Below are 26676 nucleotides of genomic sequence, written 5' to 3' on the forward strand. Positions count from 1 at the left end.
TTCCAATGAAACATCCATCTAAACGCATGTTTCGGGGCTTTTGTATTCAAAACTCTTGGATTCATGCGTAGCAACACAAGTTTCTACGACAATTCTCAGGCTCTTGGCCTCCGCCGGGCAGTGTTGACCATGGATGATGTATCCTATCTCTCGTCCTGGTTCATGTCGGATTGTCTGGGACAGCGTTGCTGGTGGTTGAAAAGGCCAATCCGGGACAGGCTTTCTTTGTCGCAGAAGTTGCAGCTGTGTGCATCGTGTTCGCTTCGCCTGACTTGAGCTGGGTGGTCAGGGTGCCCCTCCACTTTAGGCGGTCTGCTGCGAGGTCTTCCCAGGACTGCGTTTTTGTGTCGATGGCTGTCATGTCCCGCCCTGTGGTTCTCTTCCCAGGTGCCAGTTCCCCGTAGAGGATGTCCTTTGCGATTCCGTCCTCCATGCAGCGTACATGGCCAAGCCAACGCAGGCGACATTGTCGGAGCATGGTGTACGTGCTCGAGTCAGAACTTCAATGTTGGAGACTTTGTCTTGCCAGGTTATGCCCAGGCTCGGCACAGACCTTGTAGATGGAAAGCATTCAGTCTCCGCTCGTCTCACGTATGTGGTCCATGTCTCGCTAAATATAGTATCTAAAACATTGATGCACTGGGCCTCGCCAAAATTCCAACTGTGGCTGAGCCTGGTCGGGCCATGTTTACAACATTTCTTGTGGACCCCCTCTTTTCCTGGGTGCCCTCCTCCTGGGCGTGGGCAACTGGCCCCTGCCTTGCTCTCTCCTGGACCAACCGCGGGCCGGGTGGGTGGGTGCTTGGAGCGTGGGGCGGGTCTCCCTTGGGGGGTCCTGGCTCGTACCTGGGGTTGGGGTGGGGGGATGCCCAGAACTCCTGGGTGGTGGTGGGGTGCTCGTCTGGGGCTGTGGGCGCTCTTCTGGGGCGGGTCCCGCGTCGGGCCCTCCCGGCGTGGCGGGGGGGCTGCTCTCCTGGTTGGGCTGGAGCTGCACACTCTGTCCCCCCATGCCTTCCTGCTCTCTGGCTCTGGGGGCCCCGGTGGCGGTCCTGCTGGCCCAGGCCTGGGTGGCGGATGTGATCGTTCGGGGGGCGGCTGTTCCCGATCTGCTGCCTTGCGGGTGTTGGGGGGTTCTAGCTGCTGCAGCGGGGGTCTTGGTATTGGGATGGCTGGGCACTCTCCCTCCTCCTTTTTACATTCCACCATTCATTTTAGAAGAACATAAACTCACTGGAGCACAGGTGTTAGCTCACCTTTGCACTAATAGTTTGCGTGATTGAATGAAATATTTCACACTAGTTGGTTTAAATGCATAGATATGCGTGTGTGAACATTTTTTTTTATCGTGTACAAGTTGACATGGGAATATTTTTGGAGCCAATAGGTATGTTTATAACATTTGGGTGTGTGTGGACAGGCCCCGCCTTTATAGACCTGTATTACACCTGAACCTCACTGTAATGAGTATAGCTTCATGGTTTTACCACCCCCCTCTATAATCCCTCTCTCTTCTTCCCCTCTTTCCTTTTCCGTCCGGTCCAACACAAAAGATTTTCAAATATTATTAAAATAAATAAAGTTTGGCCTCGATTACAAAAGGGGTTTATTCAGACATACCTCTGGTTTGTCAGAAGATTCTTAACCCCTGTTGTTAAAGTAAAATATGTCCAACACAAGAGGCCTTCAGCTCTCATCTGATTGCCCAGCTGTTGGACAGGACAAGTTAAAAAACAAAAAACCATTGAATGTGCGTTTAAAGTTAAACCAGCTTGAACTTTGACCAGTCAGGGACTCAGATTTGACGGTAATGTATGGATGGCCCTTTTCATTCACAGATGTGCCATCCGTTTGAGAACAGATCATGAAGGAAGAATTAATATTTGCGGTTAGTGCCCAGATGGAACTATGGGACACCAAGTCTTTCATATGTCAGAATAGAGCTGTGAAAGAAAAAGCTTGGAGCAAGTTTCCCAAGATTTTCACCACTTTGACATTTTGCACCAAGCCTCTTCCAACTGTAGGTGGCATGGATGCTCTAGTAAACAGTAGAAAAAGAAAAAGAAGCCCCTCCCTGCTTCTCCAATGTGAAAACCACGGGCTAAACGGGCAAATCAGTCCCGGACCATCATTCTCCCACCACTGGGCTTGACAGTTGCTCATTTGCTGTGCGTTTCCAAGCTCAACAAAACTCTGCATTTGCTTGGTTTCTGACACACAGTCTGGCAGTCAACTAATACGTCTTTAGCAAAAAAACATGCTGGTACTTTCCCTGTCCTCCTGACAATCAGAAATGCACATTTGTCCTCCGTAGTGGTCATTTCTAAACTAGGAAATCTCCCAGACGTTGCATTATACTTAATGAATTCCTTTTAGAGGACATTTGGGGATTTTCAGTGATGTCAAATGTGAAGGGGTGGGACTCTGGGAATTATAGTTTTTGATGGATTTAATGAAAAATAATAGAAATGTGTTTTTATGGTGGTCAGAGAAAGAAAAATCCTACTCAATGTAATTAAAGGTCAAATTTTTTAAAAATCATTTTAAGGTGACAAATGAATAATGTTTAATGACCCGCACCCCTTTGCCTGACAGATCCGTCACAGACAGGTTTTAACCCTTGTGCTATCTTGACCCCACCAGACAGTGTAAGGTTTGATTTCAGCAGCTTGTAAAAAGGCCTCTGTTCACAGCTCCTGCAAAGTCTGGGACATGCTTCCCCTTCTTGATGTTTTGGTTTCTTCTGAGTCTGGGGGGGGGGGGGGGGGGGGGGAATACAATCTCCACAAATTCCTCCTTTAAAAGAAACACAATGAGTTTTTTTTTGTGGTGGTGGGGGTTACAGAGGAGAAGTATGTCTCAAACATGCAGGTGGTGATTTTCAGCAGCAAATCTTTGCCATGACTCTGCTGTAGTAGCAGGAGGAAATATTCATTTAGCCTCTGCAATGTGACCATGTTTGGTAAAGCTCCTCCAGCGCGCTCCGACCGGGGCCCCCCTCCCCCCCCCCACCCCCCCCCACCGGCTGGTGCAGGCAGGAGATGGTTTCAATCAGAGCCTAACTTTAGCTCAGGCTCCAAATCTCCACAATCTCCTGGATTTACCCTTTTCATAACATATTGAATGTTTTAGTTAAACTTTCGGGTTTTGGTTGAATCTCATTTTATGTAGAGAGAAGAAGAAAAAAACCCTCATGGCGGGGGTGCCAGCTTCCAGGAGCTGGCCTCTTGCTGCAGCTGTCAAACTGATGAACGACTGGCTGATTCAGAACGCTGCTACTTCAGAGCATTACACCTCACAGGACAGGCAGCAAATAAGCAGATTTATGCCAAAACTGAACTTATAGAGGGTGCTGAATCAGCTCCTTTATGTAAATCATCCAATCGTTGAGAAAAAAACCCCAAAAAGGGGCAAAAACTCCAACATTATTTACAAGTCAGCTCCTAGGAATGGTAGGTTACCTCTGAACCTGGACCTTTGGTGTGTACAGTAAGAAGAAAATAGTTTTTTTTACAGACTGGGAGCACATGCTTGCAACAGCAGGTGGCGCAGTCGTTCTATCATATAGAATCATGAAAAATGACATTGTTACCAAAGTAAAATCTTTTGTTTTACAAGGACAATCCCTCCACAGACTTCTGGTCTGAGACGCTGTGAGGAAACTCACTGGAGCTTCTATCTAACCAGCAGGGTGAGCCGTGAATCAGCTGGAAAGATTTCCCATCCAATAAAACGGCCTCATCCATTTTGCAAAAGCGTCTGACAAAGACACAGCGCTGCAATAACAGCAGAGCAGACGATGGGCTGCTGCTGCAGGACTTTCTGCAGGAGCGCAGACGCCATTGGAAATGGCAGGGAGACAATTCCCGGGGTGATGATGCACGGCCACCAAGGATTGGGGGGGGGGGGGTCGTGCTCTGAGGAGTGTCTGCTGGGCCTAAAAGTCTGCTGAAACAGATTTTCGTTATCCCCAAAGTTTGAAATGTTTTTCCACACGAGCAGCTGGACAGCAGGAAGACCTGCTTTTCCTCCACAGCTGTTCTGCTAGTCATCATGTTTAACCTTTTCCCCAAAGGCCTTGAAGTCTAAAACCATGATCAGTATCAGTGAAGTAGGGGGGGTTAAGGAAATTCTTGGGATTTGGACCATCAACCCTAAGGCTGAAAATGAATGTTGCAGAGCACTTAAAACGCTGAAAGTGTCTGTTCTATCGTCTTGTTTTCGCTCCTTTGCAGGTTTTTCCAGCAGCTGTTGTGCTTCTCTGACCTTTTCTGCAGAAACATCTCCACATTTATGCATTTTATTCCAAAGTCCATACGATTCTGTTTTCGCAGCTCCTAGCAACAGCATATGAACTCAACGGATAATCAGGTTTGAGGATCAGAACAATGAACTTTTAATTATAATCAATGACAAATTGTCATTCTCCAAAACTGTTATTTAAAAAAATCTTGTCAAGTATTTATACCACAACTAGAGTTTTTTCTATGACAAAAAAAAAAGAATTAAACAATAGTCAGGAATCAATTGTGTGTTATTATTAAAAATATTAAGGATTTTTCCTGTTTTTTATGAGTTCTTCAAATCTCCAAGACAAATATGTTTATGCAGCTGTTGTTATATATCGATAAGAACACTTGTACAGTTTTTTGGAGTAAAATATTTTAAAGATTTGAATCTGAAATACTTTTAAATAATCCCTTTTTAGAAGTTATAAAAATAACATAATGCCTTATGTTTTTGATAAAAAAGAACAGTACAATAAGATGAATTTCCACAAACTATGCTTAGATGAATGACTGTTACCTTTCAGGGTTAGAGTTGCTCTGCTGTTGGAGGCGTTTGCCCCCTAGTGGGGTCCACCGGGGGAAACTAGACAAAAAAAGATGTAAAGAAAAAAAAAGCAACAAATCAGAATGCTCTTTGTAAATAAAAAATATATATATATACGCTTTGACGAAGGTTCTCACTCATCCCGATGACGTCATGTTGAAGTGAAGTCATGGTAACAGCATTTAAACTCTTCGTCCATGTGGCTTCATCGTTTGCTCTTATTAGAGTCAAAAACTGTTCGGACCAAATTCTGCATTTTGGAATAAAATTTGATATTTATTCCAATTTTTCAGCAAAGCAAAAATGCCAAAAAGAGAAAAAATTAAAGACAAATTCTGAAGTCTTTTATGATGCTGGGCCGTCCCACAATCCTTGCTAAGCGGCTGGAAATCACATCAGAGATCAGCTTAATTTATGCAAAATGATTCATATGAGCCCAAATACGACAATAGAACGACTGTTCTACAACATCAAAATAATAGAAAACAAGCTGATTTTTTTCTTCAACTTTATTGAAGAACAATACTTTCAAGTAAGTCTGGGCTTTTGGGTCTACAGTTAGGTGATGGTTAGTTAGTAGTGGTCATTTTAGTCACCAGCAGTCTGAGTCGCACCTCCACCCGCCTCCCCCCGCCCTGGGGGTCAAGTATCGATCATGAAAACCTCCAGGAGGAGAGGAAGTTCCTCCTCACTCAGACGCTGGCTGAGGTCATTCATATCGTATCGTATACAATGAATCATTAAGTAATCAAAGGTTTATGAAGTAAAACATAAAACAAAAAATCAACTGATTCTGGGAGTAATTTGGAAAAAAACAACTTCAATAAATTTGGATGCAGCATTTTTATATGCATCATTACATGAGACACTACTGCACATATCTTTTAGACATATCTTTCCGTACATTATGTTGACTGATTTATTGAACTATGATCTCCCAATAGAAAGCATTTCAACAACTGTTCATTTACTGTGAGATTCCAGGAGAACCCGAATAAAACGCTCGGTTTGGGGGTCGAGGACAACCCTGTGCTTTGCGTTTTGTGCGCGAGACGAGGTCTCCGTCCCCCCCAAAAAGAAAACGGTTCATCTGGAGGAGCCGCAGCTCCTTTCACAGCTTGGATTCTTCAGATACACTGATTGCCATGCTCATCTTTTTTTTCTTTTCTTTCATAACTGAGAGAGAATTATAATGCCACTACATGTTTCCACAGCAACATTCAGAGAAATCGACACAAAGCAGCTTCACCCAACGGAGGACGGGCTGTGGGCTGGAATACTTGGCCGGTTAACTGCTGTGCAGGCAGAATAACTGAAAGAGCTGCGCCGCCGGAGGGTTTGGATCCGACTGTACGGCGTCCACCATATGTGTAAAGGCACGAGAAACCGTCGCCCCCCTCCCCGTGACAGACAGGAGAACAGGAGTGTGCTTTCCACTGAGAATCCTAAAAGCAGCAGACGCCGGGAGAGCTCGCTAAAGTCTTTCGGGAAGGGTTTTTGGGGTGCGATGCTCCGACGGGACGGGAGCAAAGTGCTTGGGAGGAGGCGCTTGCAAAAACAAAGCGAGAGCTGCTCCTCTGCGGAGCAGACTCTTAAAAACATGCAGAGAAAAGCCTCAAAAACACATCGAGGTCATGCTTCGATTAGGCTTCGGGGGAACATTCTGGAAGACCAAAACACTGTTAGATTATTGCAATTCATCCCTAGATGGCGTTTCGTCTACGTTTACGCTCTGGCATCACATCTCCTGTGGCTCTGTGGGGGATCCGGCAGAACTGCAGCGTGCAGGAGAGGAGGCGCATCAAACCGACGCGTGGAGGCAGGATTGGGGGGAGCGGCGAGGTGCTCCTTCTGCAACAGGCCACGCCGCGTTTTACTGTCAATAAAAGGGCACCGAAGACCAACGAAGCTCTGGAAAACACAGGCAGAGTTTGTGAGAACGTACCGGGATGAGACTTGGCTGCATGTTTGAAGGATACGCGTTTGTTTTCAGCGCACAGAAATGGGATACAGAGTCTCTGTAAGGCTGGGGGGGAGAGGTAGAATGAAAAGCTACGTTGCTGGACAACATAAAAACAGGTGATGGATCCTGAAACAACAGTCTGAGAGGAAGCGAACGTGTGCTTTTTCTGTCCTGCATGGACACTCACCGCGTCCTAAACATACAATCTAGGTTTTAAAAAGGTCTACAGGGGCTCGGCTGGTGACATAAATAGGCGCTACTTGTCAGAAAGAGGCCACAGCAGGTAATACTGAAGGAGAGGCATTGTGGTGCTTTTCTGCCGCTCTGAGGTTGGGTGGGTTGAGGACGGGAGCCCTGCAGGTTCACAAAGTTTTCAGACTCTCTGTAAGTCGCGCCTCCTCAGATGTGGACAGAGAAAGGAGGAGGAGGAGGAGGAGGAGGAAGTGGTGGTGGTCTTCCTGCTCCGCTCTTATTGCTTTCCTGTTTGTCACAGGCACTTCAGAGGAGTGGGCTGTGGTGATGACAGAGGAGCAGGGGTGATCGGGTAAAATGTTGCCGGGCAAAACAAAAACAAAAAAAAAACACCAAGAGCCGTCGCCTCCGTGGCGCCGCCGAAGAGGCTGCTGGTGCTGTAGTGAGTCACTCTCCTCCTCCGCTAGAGGGCTAAGAAACCTGAGAACTCCAAGCCAGCTTTTAGAGGGCCCTTCATCAGTCGGTGTGGTTGTTCACGTGTTTGCTGTCTGAAGAGGACTTTTTGTCCTCTACATGTTTGACTTTAGCCCCTCCCCTCCCCATTAGGACCTTGAAGCAGCCGCGAGCGATTTTATACATCCAGATGGTGTTCAGGACGTCCAGCGCGATGCAGGATGTGATCCAGGCTACCTGGGCTCCCAAACCCAGCCTCTCGAACTCTGGGGTGCCGAAGGTGGCAAAGACGCTGGCCCAGTAGGACGGCATCACGGCGATGCGGACAAGGAAGAACACCACCGCCATGGCGACGCCGTTGGAGACCACCATCCAGTGCGAGCGCGGGTACTTCAGGGCCTCAAAGAACCACCTGGACATGAGAGAACCCCGTGAGACGGGGCGAGGAAGAAGGGATCTGCGTGGAGCCGAAACTTCCTCACCTCTGGTTCACGAACGGCGTGGAAAGCTCCGAGATGAGGCGGAAGTTGGCGAAGTACGGAAGCACGCCGCGTGTCTGCAAGAAGCGGGGCACACACACACACACACACACACACACACACACACACACACACCGTCAGGCCAAAACGCAGAGACACGCTCAGGGACAATCCGCCACTCACCAAAACATATCCGTAAGCGTAGAGCGCCGCCAAGTGGTGGCAGACGAAAAAACCGTCCCCCATAGTTTTCCAGTTACACGCCAACAACACAAGATCTACGGGAAGAGAAACAGGACAAAAAGAAGAAGATAAAGACAGAAAAATCAGCTATTTCTGACTAATCTGAGGCAGAAACCAACTTTCACTTCAAAACTTTTATTTGAATATAATCTAGCAGGATCTAAAGTTGAAAATACTAAACTTAAAGTCGTTTACACAGCTGTCACATGGTTTTTAAAGCCATAGGATGGCAGCAAAGCCCTCATTGGATTTTCTTCAACACAGAACTACCCAGGAAAAGGAAGTTAGAGGAACGCGTGAAGCCAAAACCCCAAAAGCTGAACTTCAGAAGCGACCAAAGTTGACCAAACATTGAAAAGTGCACCTCTAAACCTGTCGGTTCAGAGCTTTTGTCTGTTCTCTTTAGCCAAATGTTTCTCCCTCTAAACAGATGTTCCATTACATGGAAGAATTTAAAAAATAGAGATCTAGAAAAAGTGAAGCAGTGTGATCACAAATCCAGGAAAATGAATGAGGAATTCCTCTTTTTTTATTGTTTTTTTGCACAGTAACAAAGGATTTTAAGAAGCTTTTTACGAGCTTTTAGCGAGCATTTACAGAAGGATTCATCATCCAGACAGCATCTAGGTTTAGTGAGAACTAAAATCCTTAATATTTCAAAAAGACAGACAGATTTTTTTGCTCTTTTTTTTAAATAAATTTTCTTGAGTATCAATGGCTCTGACTGGTATGTGAGTTTTATGGTAGATTATTGAAAAAGAATATTGGCGTTTTAGGCTTTGTCGGCAGCCTCATTTCAGCATCAAGCCACATTTGAGATGTATATTCTTAATTGGAGTTGTATTCGTGTCATTATATGGTTCCTTTAGTTGGGTGCAGGAGAATCAGGAGGGTTAAGAGTTTTCTGTGTGTTTGATCAGTTTTTATTTTTTGGAAGACACAGACTTTTGTTTTGCTTTTTTTTTTTTATAAGTCTGAGAGATGTTTTTATTCTGTAAATAAATTTGCATTACTTCAGTCTGAAAAGTACTTTATGAATAAAGTTTCATCTGATTAGCCTGAGAAAAAACAAGGTAAACAATGAATTGAAGTACTGGATAAAGTTTCACTTTTCTTTGTGAACATCCATCTGAGGTTCACAGACTTTCATGGGAACCTTATTTTCATTCAAAACTAAAGACACTGGAGAAAAAAACGGATGATTTATTCATTAGTTAGTGGAGCACATCTCCATTTTTTGTTTAATTAAAATAATGAAAAATAAAAACAGTTATTTTGTTTCCATCCAAGTTTTATTTTATGTGTTTGAGATAAATGTTTATTAACCATTTAGTCATTTAAGTAACACAATAAATAAAACTCATGAAGGCAATGTGAGGAATGTGGCTGTCTATGATTTGTTAAAGTGTGGTCGCACATTTATGGGAGATCTTCCAAATACACCACTTCTCTCATTTTTCACCGGAGTTTCTGGGTTTTCTGGCAGAAACGGTTCATTTTTTTAAACAGTAATTATGTTTTAATGATTAAAACCTTTCAAAAATGTGTGCAAAGATTCCGATGTCTATTCTAGGCGTCCTACACCCATTTCAAACTGTTTTTCCGTCTTTGACAGACATCAAAGTGTCAGAAACTCGTTCTTAAATAACAGAAGAAGCCAAAGATCTGCTCCTTTTACAGACATGTAAGCATCTCTGGTCAAGCTTTCGCCCAAAATCTTCTTCATTCATTGAAACTACCTGTAATGCTGAATGAAGAGGATCTGGAATTAAATTGATCATTTTTCTCTGAGTTGTCACAATACGTAGTGGAAAAACAAAGAGCTCAAAACATTTTTTCAGGAGAGAAATAAATGACTTTACGGGTAAAACAAATGTTTTAAGATGGTTTAGAATATTTAAGTATGAAAACTACAAACAAATGGATTTATAACATGAAAGACTTCCTGTTGGGCCCATTTTTGTTTGAGTTTGGATGCGGTTTTCATTTCCTTCAACATCTGAGAGATTAGCTTTGTAGACAGAGTCATTTCATCTTTATTTTTACTTCATCTTAAGGCGGAAATGTTTGCCTTTGTGTGAAGTTAATGGGTTACTTTATAGAAACCTGTCGAGTGACCTTTTCTTTACAGCTGCCGTCCTTAAACGCAGTGTGGTCATTTGAAGTACTTTCACTGTAAAGGTGGACCATAGTCTAATAATAAATGCTACAGATTTAGTTTTTTGTTGCTTTTTTTCCATAGATTTATTTAATACTTTACTGAATATAGAACAAATAGAGGTTGACGTGTTTTCTCTCATCCTGTCTTTAAGGTGAAGTGTTTTATTTCTGCAAATTGAACATTATTAAGTTCATAAATAAATAAAATACTCTGCAGTAACACATCAGTCAGACTTTAAGTTTGTGAAAAAACTCTGCAATTTCCAAGCTGCCTAACATTAAACTCTCTAATTCCTGGGATTTTTCTTTTATTGTTGATGAGACTCATCTTGTGTTTGTTCTTTAAAAAACAGCTCACTGGTTTGTTAGTCTTAAATGAACAAAGGCCAGAGGAAACCTTACCATAGACGAGGTAACCACAGGTTATGGCTACGTTAAGTTTGACAAGATTGGGGTCACCCCTGTGGAAAAGCAAAGAACAAAGTGTAAAGGTCATTGCAGTTGGGCTGAAACCCTATCGCCTTCAAAGCTACTCATTCACTGCGTGGCAGGAGTGAATCATCCGGTCCATGGCCAGAAGAGGACGCACTTCTGCAGACTTTGCAGCGACACGTTGGTGCACAGCAGACACACGGATCAGGTTTTAACCCTTGTGCTGTCTTGTGGGGTCCAGATGACCCCACTCTCAATGTTAACGTGCCTCCGAGGCACGTTAACATTGAGAGTGGGGTCATCTGGACCCCACAAGACAGCACAAGGGTTAAACAGCTCGTTTTAACACCTTTGCACCAAGTAAGTCTTTCAAAATGTTTGTAGACGTCTCAGTTCCCACGTGGACGGCTCGCTCTGGTGTCATAACAAACGGCGTTGGTAGCAAAAACAGGCACGGTGTTGCTTTTTGAGTAGAAACCTGATCCTAGATGTCGTGCGGCCAGATGAGAGGCGGGGTAGTCTGCGTCATGTGACCTCGCAGCACAAACAGGCACGCGGCCTCCAACTGCACACAACAAACACAGCCCACAGTGCGATCCTTGACCTGACATATAGTTCACTCTGACCTTACTCCAAACACTACAACCATGTCGGCTCACCAGAGCCCCCCCTTTGCCCACCAAATAACCCTTGACTTAGTGTCCTACATTGAAAATGTAGCAGTCCGGGAAAGAATTCAAGGACTTCCAGTGTTTGATTGGCATGAGGACACACAAAGCGCGTCACATTTACGACAGCAGGCGCGTCGGAACAGCAGCTTTATTGAAAGCTTTTTACAGCAGTTTCCCATCATTATTGATGCATTCGGCTCCCTTTTCCTCCGTGATGCCTCCCTCCCTCCCTCCTTTTGTCAACAGATCACCTGGATCGCTTTACCTCTGCACTGAGACCGCCATGCATCGAGCTCTGACAGCCTGAACCAAAAACTCTAAAGAAAAAAAAAAAAAACAGCATCCGGGTCCAGCTTCTGTGATATCACTAGCAGTCTGGAGTTTACCCTTGGAAGATACAGGCAGGGAGTGTCATGATAGCCTCGTCTCAAAGGCATGGTTATTAAACCAACAATGTTCTGCTGAGTGCATTCGATAAGGACGACTCAAACGCTCTTCTTTTGCCCCTTGAGGTCCTAAATTTGGAGTTTCAGATCCACTTTATTCATAGATATGCTGTGAAAGCAATCGCATCTTCTCCTGGGAAACAGACTCGTGTCAAACAATCAGTGGATTCTTTTTCTGCAGTGTGACACCGTGCCGCCCCACAGTCTGCATGCTCGCCCTGAAAAAAGCAGCATAAAGCAAACAAAAACAAGCATGTGCCTCTCTTCATGACCCAATTCCCATCAGCAGGTTTCCATGGTATTTACATTGAAAGGAAAGACAATAATTAGAGGCTGAGACTGTAAATTTTTGACTGAAGCTAGCTTGCTTTTCACACATCTATAAGAGCTTCAACTGATCCTGGAGTGACTACAGTCAAGAGATGACGAGGTCAAAGGGTTTCAGACGCTTTTCAACCTTTAACTGTTCCGTATTGTGCAACCTGAGCCTCAGTCATGAGGAGCTAATCCGGACATCCAGCAGAGGCGAGGCTGGTAGACGTGCCGTTTGATAACAGCGGCTTTTTGATAAGAGGCTCAGAGCAAACAGTGAGGCTTCAGCCGCTCCACGTCTGCAGCTGTAAGACAATCCGGCCGACGGCGCTCGCAACGGCTGCAGCGCTGCGAGGACGGGAGCGCGAGAGGATCGGGATCGGGGAGACGTTTACGGGGTCAAATCAGGATCAACTTAAAGTGAATGAAAAATCAGATCGGAAATAAAAAAAAAAAAAAATTTAATAATGAAAAATGCGTGGTGAGTTTGAGATAAAAAAAACAGTTTAAAACATAAAGGTAACAGATGTAAACTGTCAAGACATTTTGTTCCTTTAAGAAAAAATGTAAATTAAAAATAGATTTATTTTAAACTTAAAGAAATACTGATGACTTGAACAAAAAACTGTAAACTTCTGTTACCAAATGAAAAAAAGAAAAAAAAATCATGTTGAACATTTGATGTGAAGCAATATATAATTAATGAGTAACAGCTGTTTACTTCTCTACAGAAGTCTATAGGATTTTGCTTCCTGGAGCCAGCAGGAACTTCCTGTTTGGAATGCCAGGGGGGAGGGGTCACTCAGTCCAGTTCTCACATACAGTCAATGATGATTTAGGGTAATAGAGGTTATGATGCTGTCATTTCAGATGCAGAAGATTAAAAATGTAAATAAAAATAATAAATAAAAAAAAACAAAAATACAAAACAGCAGCTGCTACAAATAAATGTTCTTTGTTTTTCATTTGGTAAAAGTTTTAGATTTATATATTTTTTAATTTTTAATTTTCAGTATTTTTTTCAAGTTTACAATGTGCACTTTCAAGTTTTTTCTTTATTTTTAAATTTACAATTCATTGTAAGCTGATCCTGATTTGACCCCTTAGTCGTATAGCGATGCAAAGAAGTTTAGGATGGGGGGGATGAACAGCAGGCTCTACTTCCAAGACAATGGAAGCGAGGTGGGTTGCAGTGCATTGATTGGGCGGTCGGGGACAGCGACAGCTAGAAGAACTCACAAGGATTCATGGAGCTTTTGCAAAGAGTCCTCTAGAGGGACAAATAATGAAAAAAGTAGAAAAACCTACTGTCAAAAGAAATCCCTCTGATTTAGAATTGACTGGTTGAACGATGCACACTTTTCTCACTCTTTAGATCCACTCTACCCGTGTTTCAATGCTCTCTTCATGGATGCAAAAAGATCTTAACCTCCAACACCGACTGTCCTCCACCCTTCCCACCTCCAGTCTTCATCCTCTTATCAGTCTGCACACTCCCAGCGGAGCGTGAAGCTGCCAGTCAGGATCCAGCTTCACCCGCTCTTCCCTCTACCGCTTCTCTGTGGCGAGGCGTGTTACTATAACAACCACAGCTCTGCAGGAAGCTGGTACGCGGCAGAAAGCGTTCATGAAAACAGTCCAGGATGAGGAGGGAATCTATTCAACTTTTCTTTCTTTCATTCACAAGAAAAACCCAAAAGAGGTGTCTTGTTGCATTTTTCATTTCGTTGTGGTCTGGACCGACAGTCAACGTAAAGATGGGCTGAAGATCTGGAACGCATTTTTCATGTCCAGTCATGTCAGCGATCTAAAGACCAGTGACTAGATATCAACTTAATAAATCCATCAGTTTCTGCTCCAGACAGTTTGTGGCACAAACGACAAACTCAAGGCGAGATGCGACCCGGAATAAGGCCTGTGTGATAAGAGCGGACGTATGCGCACCGCTACAAATGGTAAACGCCGTCCACTTATGTAGCGCTTTTCTACCTTCTTTGAAGGCCCAAAGCGCCTTATAGTAACAGTCCCTTTCTCACACTGGTGGCGGCTCCGCTGCCAAACACTGGCGCCAACCTTCTATCAGATGCAAGGTCGGGTTCAGTGTCTTGCCCAAGGACTCTATGCCACATGGGCAGGCAAGGCGGGAATCGAACCCGTAGTCTTACGATTGGAGGTCGACCACCCCACCACTGCACCACGGCCGCCCAACTCCCACAATGCACTGCAAATGGGTTTGCGTGACGAGAAAACCTGTCAAAAAACTGCAAGAGGAAGCCCCTGCTTCATCTGAGAAGCTAAAAGTTAAAAAATAACTATATTTTCCTTCCCCATATTGTTGTTATTTTTTTCTACAAACCGCTTTATAATCTTTGTCAGTTCCAGGTTCAAGTATCAACTGCTCTGGATCACAAGAGGAAAACAGAGCTTTAATACAAACTTCATTTTTGTCCTTTTTTCAAGATATAGACACTTCTTTTTATTCTCAATTTCATTGTTTTGTTTTTCCTTTTATTAACCGGCAGGAAAGTTCAGATTAGGAATTATAATGGAAAGCTCTAGATAAAAAGTATAACCACCTGATTTTTAGGATTTATTTTAGAAGTAATGTTGCTATATATTTGAAAGGTTTCATTCATTTCAGCTGAATTCATGCATAAGGACATTCACAAGTTCTATAAATCATTGAACCAATCCAGACTTCAACTTGTTCAATTTTTCTTTCTTCTTTGATTTGAGCCTCCTGGTTTATGACTTCATGTTTTTTTTTAAATAATTAAACTGCTGATCCTTGAATAACATCTTCCTGTCCAGTCAGCATGTTTGTGCTTTTCTTACCAGACTGGGTTGGCGTTGACGGCGTCATCAAACCACAGGATGTATAAGCAGAAGAAGCCCACAATCAGGGCGTGTACAGTGGACACCAACCTGAGGACGAACAAACGACATCACGTTTCCACAGACTGACAGCTCATTACAAACAGTTAGTCGGATGCTGCTCCCTTTGAAAAGGAAGATGAACATCAGCCTTGAGGGTCAAAACTGTTATCATAGACCAAGATAGGATTTCTGAAGTCCAAAGGCTGCTCTTTCTTGTGCAATAATGACGGTTTCAGCTCTATCACTGGGCCGTCTCAGCAGCTCGCCTGATCACGGGCCAAAACCGCCTCCACAGAGCAGCCTTTGTGCACGTCTGGAGTGGCTTTCTATCAGCGAGTCGCAGAGGAAGTGTTGACAAAGGAGCAATAGGAGCACCGACTCTCTCTGACCGTCTGTTTGGGGCCATCATACCGACTCAATTCACAGGAACGAGACTCGATGGCCGTTCATTCTGAGCTGCTTTTTCTTTTAGCGCACTTTCACTGGGGGTTACATAAACACTCAGACGCCAAAAAGCAGCTGTTACGCAACAGAAGACCCGCAGACGTGAACTCTCTCCTTCACGTTCTCGGTTTCCTTGGTCAGTGCACTCCACTGGTTCTGTTATCAACGAGCACGCCTGCAGCTGCTGGACCGCCCGTCTGTGCGTTTGCAGCAGAATAAGACGAGGGAAGGGAGCTAACGGGGGCGGGGGGGGGGGGGGGGGGGGTTACGCAACAGCAGATTGTTGCTCTTTAAACTTCACCCTGAGGTGGTTGCATGCAGTGGAGGGGCCATGCATCCCAGCAGTCACTGCTTTGAACTCCAACTTTGCTCGTCAGGTTTTAGATTTCAGAATCTCGATTCTTTAGAATAATTTAGTGATTCGTTTATTTCAGTCAACAGTTTGAGCTTATTTTACTCAGATGAGTTTAGCTCACAGAATGAGTGCCTTTCTCAGCACTTCTGCTATATTCTGTAAACCATTAAACATACGTTGGATAATCTCATTCAAATCAGTCTTCATTTTGATAAATCAAATTTATTCAATCAAATCTAGCAATTGTGTTAAAGGAACTTATTGCCCTTATTTTCTTGCAAAAACTCCTGTGTTCAGTATAACAATTCACAAGTTTTCTAATAAAAGTTCAACCATTAATTAGTTTCAATAAACAGCGAAAACTCATCTTTCCCTGTTTTACAATGAAACGTTCACAAACAAACATTGTGTATTTAATGAAATCATGGCGATGGTGGGAGTTTTTCCTTTGGGCAGTGCGGGCGGCCGCCCAGAGTGCAAACTTGTTGGGGGCGCACACCCTCCCCCCCTCCACACACACACACACAGTTTTTCTAGACTAAAGCCGCTCATTTCGGCGTAACGAGTCATCACATCTATGGCAACTACTGTCGGCAATGCCACAGATACGATGACTCAGAGCGACTTGGACCGATACCGGTCGCCCACTTTCATCATGGCAGCGCCCGTACCAGGAAGCAATGGCGAGGTAAGGCCGTTTCAATGGGTTACGTCAAGGCGGCAGAGGATGTGAACAGGTAAAAAGGAAAAGCGGGTAGAAAGGCGTGGGAGGAGCTTAGACTTATCACTTATGATTCCAGACCTCACAACAAAAGAACTGTTGCTTCCCAATCAATAAACAGTTTTCATTCATAAAATTAATACATTTTACTGGATTTACTGAATATTTTGAAAAGTGAAGATAAAAATTGGGAGTCTGCATCAAAAGTGAATTTGTTTTCATCATGTCACTCATCTTTACGCTGGTGTTTAACAGACCGAAAAGTCTATTCAAGCTTGTGGAAATGAACTAAAGATCAAAGGAAACATCAGGTATTGAGAAAGGACAGAAAAGAAGAGGAAGAAAAACACTCCAAGGATAAAAAAATGCAGGCGGTGTCCAAAATTTACACTTGCTAGGGCGCCAAATAAGACCAAATTTACTGTTCGAGGAGTAAAATTTGGAGCAACATTTGGCCAATGAAGGTTCGGACTTCATTAAACTAGTCTTGTCAATGATCTTATTGGTGGATTTCATCTAAGCTCTTCTGCCGTTCTCACATACAATCAATGCTTCAGATGCAATGCACACAATCGTTTGTCATAATTTGTTCAGTTTTATGTGACACTTAAGCACAAAAACAGAAGAATATGCGGCGGATATGACCGGTATTTCTTCATTTATAATTCGTGTCATGGTTGTAGTCGGCTCAAGAAAAAAAACCATTCGGCCTGCAACAACCGTTCGGGGTCCGTTGGTCCGATGACGTGTCAGATACTGATTGGTCTGGACAAATTACGATACTACCATAGAAGAAGATATCATGCGGTTGGTTGTAAACAAGCAGAGCTCCGACATGGAGCGAGATTATCTTCTAAACGTGCTTTTAGTGTTATGATTATTATTAAGTGCATTGCGGCTGAACGGATTGCGGTCCGAACCCTTCTCCAGGCCGCACACCATAACAAAGCAGCTTCCCTGCCTGCGAACACGAAGCTACGAGACTCCAGCTGCTCTGCTCAGAGACACGGTTCACTTGTGTGGGGCAGCAGGTTCATTCTTTTACTAGGTGGGTTGTGGCAAAATCTCTCTATAAACACTGCAAAGAATAATGTCAGAGACAACTTATGAGGGAAAATAACTTTAGGCTACAAAAGGAAACGTGAAATGACGATTTGTAGAGCCCGAGCAGATCTCGAAGCTACGTAGTTTGTCCAAGTGGGGCTACCGTAGTGTGACGTCATCCTCAGTCTAAAGGACCCCGAACGGTTATTGCAGGCTGAATGGTTCTGGTTTTGGTACCTACAACGGAACTGAAACATTTGGCAATTTTTACCAGAACCAGCTTTCGAAAAGAAAACAGAAACTGATTCGGGTTTAGTGTAAAATAACTTCCATGCTAGAGCCTTATTATGAATTCAACTACACAAGTATACTTTATGTGATTAATAAAGTAATGTAAAATAAATTACACATTTTGTTCTTATGTTTGTACGTATGCAGGCTGGGGAGGGACTTGGAAGGGGGGTGGGGGCCGCCGTCTGGTGTTTCGCCCAGGGCGTCAAACTAGCCAGGACCGCCTCTGCACGGCAATCATATTTCCAACCAACTTATTTATTAAAGACATATTTTTTAAGTATAAAAATTAAAAGACTGGTTGATTGTTTCAGAATTGACTTAATAAAGAGCCACTGAGTAAAAATCTGTTTTAAACTGTGGGTCTTTACACGTGAGCCAAACAGGAAGTGGCTCCAAGAAGCCAAATTTCCATAGACTTCTATAGAGAAATAAACTGCTGTCACTCGATTGGTCAGAAGAACCATTTATGCTCTGATACCTTTTTTCTAACATGTTCTTGATAATCCACATTTTTTCCACTGTATTTTTTCTTTATTCCGAGTTATAAACGGACCAATCAGATGCCTGAATAAAAGTATGTGGTCGAATGTTCAAGACGTTGGACAGCCTTCGGCAGAAATGGAACGGGTGTGGACTTCCAACAAGCTCACTCCTGAGCGGTGGGAGCGGTTGCCATAGAAACGATGACTAAAACCGACTCGGAACGGTCAACGTTTGGCTCCAACATGACGGCGACCGTATCATAAAAAAAATAAAATACAAAAAAAAGCGACTGAACTGATTGTTTTAGCCGGAGGTGGAAGTAAACCGTTTTCTATGGGTGACATCACAATCGCTTGGTCCAGCTCTCATTTACAGTCAATGATCCTTACCCACAGTGGAAGCTTGATTCACAGTTTGTATGAGTTAGACTGTCTATTTAATGATTATAAATAGGGAATGGAACAGATGTGAGGCTTGGAATAAAGAAAAATATAATGAAAAAAATTAAGATTATCAAGAATAATAGCCGTTTCCTTCTCTATAGATGTCTATGGGATTTCTGCCCCTAGGAGCCAGCAGGTACTTCCTGTTTAGAACGCCGGGAGGAGGGGGGGGGGTCACTTGGTCTTGCTCTCGCATACAATCCGTGGTTGAAAACAAAGAGTTGGCCCGCTCAAACCACCAAGACGAGACCATCCATCAGACGGTTGAGAGAGGCTTCGTGTCACACACCTGGAGTTCCACTCGGTCAGCTTGGGTGGAGGGAGCCGTCTGCAATCTGGAGTGATGGTGGAGGCGAGCCGCGGGCTGACCACCGAGAAGAGAAGCTGGAACCCCACGAAGCTGCCAGCCACCACGGTCAACTCTCTGGTCTCCATCCCTCACCTGAACACGACAGAGGGGAGTCGGGGACGGCGGGGGTAGGGGGCAGGAAGACACACACACATGGACAGGTTGAGTTGAAGCCTGCCAGTCATCCTGGGCAGCGGCAGGAGAGGAGAAACGGATGTGGCAGGAGGGTGGTGGGAGGGTGAAGCTGCAGCTTGGGAGGTTCATCTAGTCAGCAAAGCAAAACCAGGGAGGAGAAAAAAAGAGGAAACAAAACACAAGCGGGGAACAGGAGCTGTCTGACACGGGAGCTGCGGCACAGTAAGGAGGAGGAGGAGAAGATGAAAGGAGACGCAGTAAAGGAAGGAAAAAAAATGGCAGAAACAGAAAATTAATGTGTCTGAACACGCGGGGCGGCACTGCATTTTAATTTAGAACAAAAGGCTTCCATTATGCAGGGTTTGCAAGAGGATTACAACAAAAAAAGAAAAGGAAACAAAAGCTTCGGCTAAGAAGTAAAAGAGGATTTTTGCGATGAAGCAACGAGTTGAGCTCATAAGACAAAACACGACAAGCTTCTTATTCCTCAGTGTAAATCCACGGTGTGTTATAGCTGTGTGGTGTTTTTCTTCCATAGTTAAAAGAGTGAGCCTGAAGAAACAACCAAAACACACAAATGAGTGGGCTATTGTGGGGTCTCAGAAAAAAACACACAAAACAAAGCAGATTAAAAATAAGTCATTAGTGGAGCTTCTATGTTGTTGCCACACCATAACAATCCTCTGATTGGATCACTCAGCTTCCTCTGGTGTCCAAATCCAGAGAAAAAAACAACAACTTGTGTTTCTGAACGACTACAAAAACACTAAAGGAGTGTGCGTAGACCAGGAAATGTTGGCGATTCCATAAAGCACCCGGTCTGACAGGATATCAACATGATCCTGTGCCAGCAGCAGAGTGGATTCCTATTGGATCCTTCAGCACTGATTAAATTGCAGCAGTGAAGCAAGTTATGCAGAAGTTATTCATAGCCGCCGAATGAGGAGAATAAGATTGCAGCGGCGACACAAAGCAGAGATCATAGCAATGCAATCCAAGTGGCTTGAAAGGAGGAAGGACTTGGTGTAAACACAACGTGTCTGCGTGGCGTTTGCTTGGAAAATATATCACGACAGACCAGAAACAGCTTTCAGGAGGATTTGTGGGATGCACCTCCTGATCTTCAGCTCATGACCCAGGGAGGGGAGCCGTGCACACTCCCCGGGCTGATCAGATGCAGCAAAGCGCCTGAATAATTCATTGGCATTCTTCACCTGGCAGGCTGCTCCCTGCGGGCCCCCATGGGGGAGGAGGAGGAGGAAGAGGAGGAGGAGGAGCCCAGGAGCCTCCTTCCTCACTGCGGCTCCCAGAAACTCTTGACCTTGTTCCACGGAAGCATCCTGCAGCTGTCAGCAAACCCTGACCCCCTCCCTGTGACATATCGACCAAACATAAATAATGGCGGTTCAAAGCCCCCCCCTCCCTATATGCTCAATGGGAAATGTACAGCGGCTCCTGCAAACCGCAGTGCAACACCAGAGCAGCGGCTTGGAGTCGCAGCATCCCCGGCATGAATGCTGATGGATGGATGGAACAATGCAGCTGGAGGAGGGGGGGGGGGGGGGTATGTGATAAATCCAGTTTGCTGGAGCAGGTTGACCGGTCCACACGGGCAGGTGTTCGCCGACTTTACAGAGGAGCAAAGTTCCGCTCCGCCGCGGACGGTTTTGCTGCTAAGCCGCAGAAAAGTGACACAAAGCGCGGAGAAAATTCGGGGGGCGAGCCCCTTCGAGTCGTCGTTGTGTGGCGGTTAAAAAGAAGGGGGGGGGGGGGGGGGGGGGCAAGCGGCGTCGGTTTACCTGCCCGTCCGCGCGTCGCACAGGTTGTCGGTGAAAGTCCCGTTCGGTGGGCTTCTACTCCTCCACTTTCTTTAAAGTTGACGTTAACTAGCAAGTCGGCTAAAGCGCCGCCGCAGCCCGCTGGCTCTCCCAGCGAGACCCCGCAGCGGCGGACCGGGGAAAACAGGCTCCTCCGCGGCTACGCAGACAAAGCCCCGCTCGAGCAGGCATCACAAGCCGCGCGGACGGCGGCTCTCCTTACGGCCTCGCGCCCAAGCTGCCATGAGTTTCTCCGCCGCGAGACGGTCCAAAAAGTTTTTTCTTTTTTTTCCCCCTTACTCGTTTTATTTTGGCAGTGACACTCGGGGAATGAGCGGTGACGTCGGCACGCACCCACCCGCCTGCCCACGCCCCCCTGCAAACGGGCTACGCCCACGGGGAACAAAGGCCAGCCTTCAAGTGAGGGGGTGAGACGGAAATGAGGAGCTCAGGGGCTGAGACGGAAAAGAGGAGCTCAGGGGGTGAGACGGAAATGAGGAGCTCAGGGGTGAGACATAAATGGGGAGCTCAGGGGTGAGACAGAACTTAGGAGTTTAGGGGTGAGCCAGAAATGAGGAGCTAAGGGGGTGAGACAGAACTTAGGAGTTTAGGGGTGAGACAGAACTTAGGAGTTTAGGGGTGAGACAGAAATGAGGAGCTAAGGGGGTGAGACAGAAATGAGGAGCTCAGGGGGTGAGACAGAAATGAGGAGCTTAGGGGGTGAGACAGAAATGAGGAGGTCAGGGGGTGAGAGAGAAATGAGGAGCTTAGGGGGTGAGACAGAAATGAGGAGGTCAGGGGGTGAGACAGAAATGAGGAGCTCAGGGGGTGAGACAGAAATGAGGAGCTTAGGGGGTGAGACAGAAATGAGGAGGTCAGGGGGTGAGACAGAAATGAGGAGCTAAGGGGGTGAGACAGAAATGAGGAGCTCAGGGGGTGAGACAGAAATGAGGAGCTTAGGGGGTGAGACAGAAATGAGGAGGTCAGGGGGTGAGACAGAAATGAGGAGCTTAGGGGTGAGACAGAAAGGACCTCAGAGTCTGTCCAAGTTCTAAACTGTTGATTACAAATCAGTACTGTTGATCAGTTTTTTTGTTTTTCAGACAGAAATTCTTTTATATATTTAATATATTTAATATTTATATTTAATACATATTTTCATTTAATCCCAACCTCCATTTGGCCTTTCCTTTAAGAGACTCACTCCGATGAAAATTCCGTTTTTAACTTGTTCCTGTGGCACTTTTTTCTGATTATGGTTATAACGACGTATATAAAGAAAATTAAGATTAAACTTACATCTCAGAGTATTTTCTTTAAATCTTTGTAAAACTTGTCGGTGTGACAGAAGCTACAGCGCTCCGCTCCACTCTGATGCATCCACTTGGAGACAAACGTATCCAAGTACGTCTTTGTGTTCCTTCTATGAGCTCAAAACTGTACGGCTCCAGTATTGGTTGCACTGTGAATGTTAGGTTGTGGTTGTGAGTAGGGTTGTGCCGATGGACGATATCATCGTCCATCGTGATGGGTGACTGACATCCCGATGGAGAGACCACCATCGTGATGCCACGCCCCCGCCACGTTGCGCGTCGACACCATAAGCCGCGGTTACATGTACAAAATATCTTGATGGGATCAATGGTCGGATTAGAATCCAACCGTGTAGATGGGCCCAGAAAAATGTTTTCAGAATATAAAAACGTTCACTAAGGTCACAATTTCGGTCGGAATAAATCATTCGCACATGAGCAGTATTCGCACTTGCGCAGTTTGAAAACCGGAAGGGGATACAACTTCCGCCGAGCGGCTTTTTTTCCAAACTTTATTGAATGTATCAATTCAATACAAAACGATAACAGCACCGAGCGGCTATATATATTGACATGTCAGCTCGGTAAAATACGAGATGATCTTCTAAACGTGCTTTTAATAATGTTACGGTTATTATAAAACACCTGTTCGCTCATCATTTGAATTTTAATCCGTGTGGTCAGTGCTTTTTCTGAACGAAGCCAGGATTAGCAGTATGCTAACACGGGCTAACAACATTAGCTTTGGGTGGCGCTGCACGTAAACGTGTAAGAATAACATCAGCCTTTATTTAGTCGGGACACGACTGGAAACACAAATCCGCGTGATTGTTTGAATGTTTTCTAAGGACTGAGCGACATTTCTGCTTTGATGCTCAAACCGCTGTGTGTGCTGACGATCCGAGCTGTGCTCAGACACACACATTTAGACCCGGTTCTGAGTTCGGTTGCTTGTACCCCTAGAGCTGCGGGACGGATCGCAGTCTTAATTCTCCCACACATACCGCTCATGTACCCCCTCCCCCCCCTTCCCATCAAACACAAAGCTTTAAGTCCGCGCTCCGCCGGTCCACTTCACTAATTAAGTGCGGGAGCGACTACACTAATTTTCTATCTTGCTTGTTACTTTTTCTGTTAAAGTCACTTCCCTCAGTTTATACTGGATCATCGCGGATTAACCATTAGCTGGGAAATAAAATGAAAAAAGCAAAATAACGAATAGCAGTTATATAAGAACGAAAAATGTAAAAATACCCCCCCGACGATGTCATCGTCCATCCCGATGGTTGACAGCAAACATCGTCAACGGCCAAATTAGGGGACATCGCCCAACCCTAGTTGTGAGGGACTGCAAGCTAGCAGACAGCACGTAAACAGAGAGCTCTCAGCTATGGGTGACGGGAATGGGGGGGTGGGGTTGCTCCACGCCAGCAATTTAGAGGTGAATTTCTAATGAACCACTGCCACTCTGCGGAAACTACGTCCTGGGAAATGATACAGGTTTTTTTTTAAATTTTGGCTAAAAAATGCATGATACAATTAAAAGACCAACAGGAACGCTTTTATAATAGAATGGAATAGTTCAAAAGGTGGTTGGAGTGGAACTCTCAAGGAACAGGGGAAAAAATGCAAAAACCTTAAAAGAGAGAAGACTTTAAGAACTGCTTTCATTGTTTGCCCTAAGGCAAGTTTGGACTTCACTGCCATAGTGTTATTTTGCCTACACATAAATACATGAGTGACATCCAATTTATGATCCACACAACACAGTTGGTGGTCATGACAACCTGTGGGAAAGCTTTTCTCAAAGTAATTCTTTTCAATGGAAATGCTTGGCCATGGCTGCAGAAGTATACTTGTGAGGCCAGATACTGGTGTTGGATGAAAAGGCCTGGCTTGCGGTCTTCACTAAAGGCCTACTCTCAGTACACAATCTGATTAAGTGATAGAAAAATTATACAAGAGATTGATTGGCAGCTGCCCCTTCTGGACTCAACAGACTCTTTAAATGTGGCTATTCTTATAGCTACACAGCTACACACAACCTCCTCCCTCCTTTGCTCCTTCTCTCCACTGCAAGACTTGTCACGATTCAATTTATGATTTTTTATTATCAAAGTCTATTCATATAGAGTGCAACAATTCTCTCCATTGGCTCCACACCAGATTGATCTATTTAGTCATCATTTTAGTATATTTTTATTGGCAATCCAAAATGGCTGCACCACACATCTGTGGTGCAGTGGTAAAGCCGTCAATCTCCAACTGGAGGATTGTAGTTTCGGTTCCTGCCACGTGCCAAAAGCCTCGTTTCCACTGAGCACTATGGTCGAGTTTTAAATGGTCCAGGCAATTCGGGTGACCATATCGACTCGAAGTTGGAATGTCACGGCGCATGTGGGGTGAAGCTGACAACGACAGCAATGGAGGTCATCCAGCAGCTCATTTTTTCTCCATTCCATTTTTCTATGGACCTACAACCGACGGGGTCCCCAAAATGGGTCAATTTTTTACTGAAAATGGTCAAAATACCGGACTGGACTGGGCTTGACCGTAGTGTACTGCTCAGTGAAAACAAGGCAAAAATGTCCTTAGGCAAGACACGGAACCCTGCATTTCTCTTGGTGGTTGTGATTGGTCCCAGTGTAACATCAGTGTGTGAATGAATATGTGTGTGCATGGGTGAATGGCACTTTTATTGTAAAGTTCTTAAGGCCTTAAAGCAAGAGAAAACTCTATATAAGTAAACACCATCACTATTTATTCAAGGGGCAGATAGGTCTCAATGTATTTTCACACAATAAATGTCATACCTCACTAACATTTGACACCTACCATCCCGTGGCACACCTCTGCAAGCCGGCCAACTGTTTCGAACAGAACAAAGGCTATGACAGTACCCAAAATGCTTTGGAGTCAAATGTATTTTTAGTCCATTGTGAACAGTCTTGTATGAACAGGAAGGGACCATCCCCAAATTGTTTGGAGCATGGGATGTCCAAACTCTTGGAATGCTGAAGGATTCAAAGTCCTTTTCACTGAAACTAAGCAGCCAAGCTCAGCTTCTTCATCCCTGACCCACACCATTACCACACCTCCACCAAATTTTATTGTGCAGTCAGACAAGTGCTGCTCTCTGGGCAACTGTCAAACACAGAAGTATTCATCCGATTGCCAAATGCAGAAGAGTGATTTGCTATGCCATTACTCCATTCACGTTTTCCACCACAGCATTCAACAGTTTGCATTGTCCTACCTCAATCTGCTGAAACATCTTTGAGACGAATTAGAGAGAAGACTGTAAATTCCTATTTTGACAGAACAAATCAAATCAAGACAAAGCATTCCCACAAACCTCAAGAACATTTTCCCAGAAGAGGTGAAGCTGTTATAGCTACAAAATTGGGCCTATGTTATATGGGTCAAAACTTTGATGTATGAAGCAAATTTTTAAAATTCTGACCCTGGTACACAATGAACTGAAACCTGATGTCTTATCAATTCATGATATGAATGTCTATCCATCCATCCATCCAGTCTGCTGGATATAGCCACATATTTACTCTAACAGGCAAACTTAAGGGCAAATTAAAGCCTGATATAGATGTTGAGATAAAAAGAATTACGGTGAGTCCAGTATGACAAGCTATGTCATCTCTAGCTACACTGAAAAAAAAAATGTATAAACAGAACAAATTGGGACCTTTATTTAACAATATTAGTCCTCAAAAGCTTCATGTTGGCCGAGAGTATAATTTGGGTTGTAAAGCTCATTCAATTCAACAGAGAAAATGATAAATTTGTACAGGAAATGTGCACTAATCTCTAGGAACTGTGTAAATGCCAAAGAAAAGCATAAGAAGTTCAGATAGAATCAAATGACGTCCATCCTGTTGTCTCAGAGCAGTGGTGTGGAGGTCATCACAGCCTTCCATTGAGATACTTCTGTTTTACATTCCATTGGGTTTTCCTGGAAGCTCTGACCGTCCATTTGTAGGAGTGTCAATGTATTTCAAAACTCAACAATCCTGTATGATTGTTGTCCGTCTGGTTGGACTGCACCAACAGGCGTAGACACACAGACGCTAAACGCCTTGTCAGTATCTTTCAAGGCATCTTCTGCTGATAAAATGCCGTCCTTTATCTTCAGATTTTAAAAAGCCTAACTGTAACGCTGACCTAAATTCACCCTGACTTGAAAACAACATTACAGTTACTGG

General features: G+C 44.5%; 1 protein-coding gene across 3 annotated transcripts; it reads right to left on the reverse strand.

Moving 5' to 3' along the window:
- Nucleotides 1–5321: 5321 nt before the first annotated feature.
- On the reverse strand, nucleotides 5322–21555 carry tlcd4b (TLC domain containing 4b). 3 transcript variants are annotated; one of them, XM_078951192.1, is made up of 8 exons: nucleotides 21126–21518; nucleotides 20541–20697; nucleotides 19132–19284; nucleotides 15017–15106; nucleotides 10723–10781; nucleotides 8101–8195; nucleotides 7921–7994; nucleotides 5322–7850 (listed from the first exon to the last, which is right to left on the reverse strand). In XM_078951192.1, the coding sequence occupies exons 3-8, from the start codon at nucleotides 19275–19277 to the stop codon at nucleotides 7502–7504; spliced, it is 813 nt and encodes a 270-aa protein (XP_078807318.1). In that variant the 5' UTR covers nucleotides 19278–19284; nucleotides 20541–20697; nucleotides 21126–21518; the 3' UTR covers nucleotides 5322–7501. The 3 variants fall into 3 exon arrangements, with proteins under 3 accessions (XP_078807318.1, XP_023813526.1, XP_078807319.1); XM_023957758.2 differs by lacking the exon at nucleotides 20541–20697 and having other exon boundaries at nucleotides 21126–21555; XM_078951193.1 differs by lacking the exon at nucleotides 20541–20697 and having other exon boundaries at nucleotides 19132–19538; nucleotides 21126–21482.
- Between the last annotated feature and the right edge of the window lie 5121 nt (nucleotides 21556–26676).

This window comes from Oryzias latipes, chromosome 8 (assembly GCF_053564925.1).
Source record: "Oryzias latipes strain Hd-rR chromosome 8, Olatipes_Hd-rR_3.1".
NCBI classification, from domain to species: Eukaryota; Metazoa; Chordata; class Actinopteri; order Beloniformes; family Adrianichthyidae; genus Oryzias; species Oryzias latipes.

Excerpts from the sequence above, each read along its gene's own strand:
- tlcd4b (XM_023957758.2), bottom strand. The coding sequence starts at position 19,277 with ATGGAGACCAGAGAGTTGACCGTGGTGGCTGGCAGCTTCGTGGGGTTC. Across the intron at positions 15,107-19,131 it reads CTGACCGAGTGGAACTCCAG|GTTGGTGTCCACTGTACACG; the intron begins GTGTGTGACACG and ends GTTCGTCCTCAG. Across the intron at positions 7,851-7,920 it reads ACGCCGTTCGTGAACCAGAG|GTGGTTCTTTGAGGCCCTGA; the intron begins GTGAGGAAGTTT and ends TCTCATGTCCAG.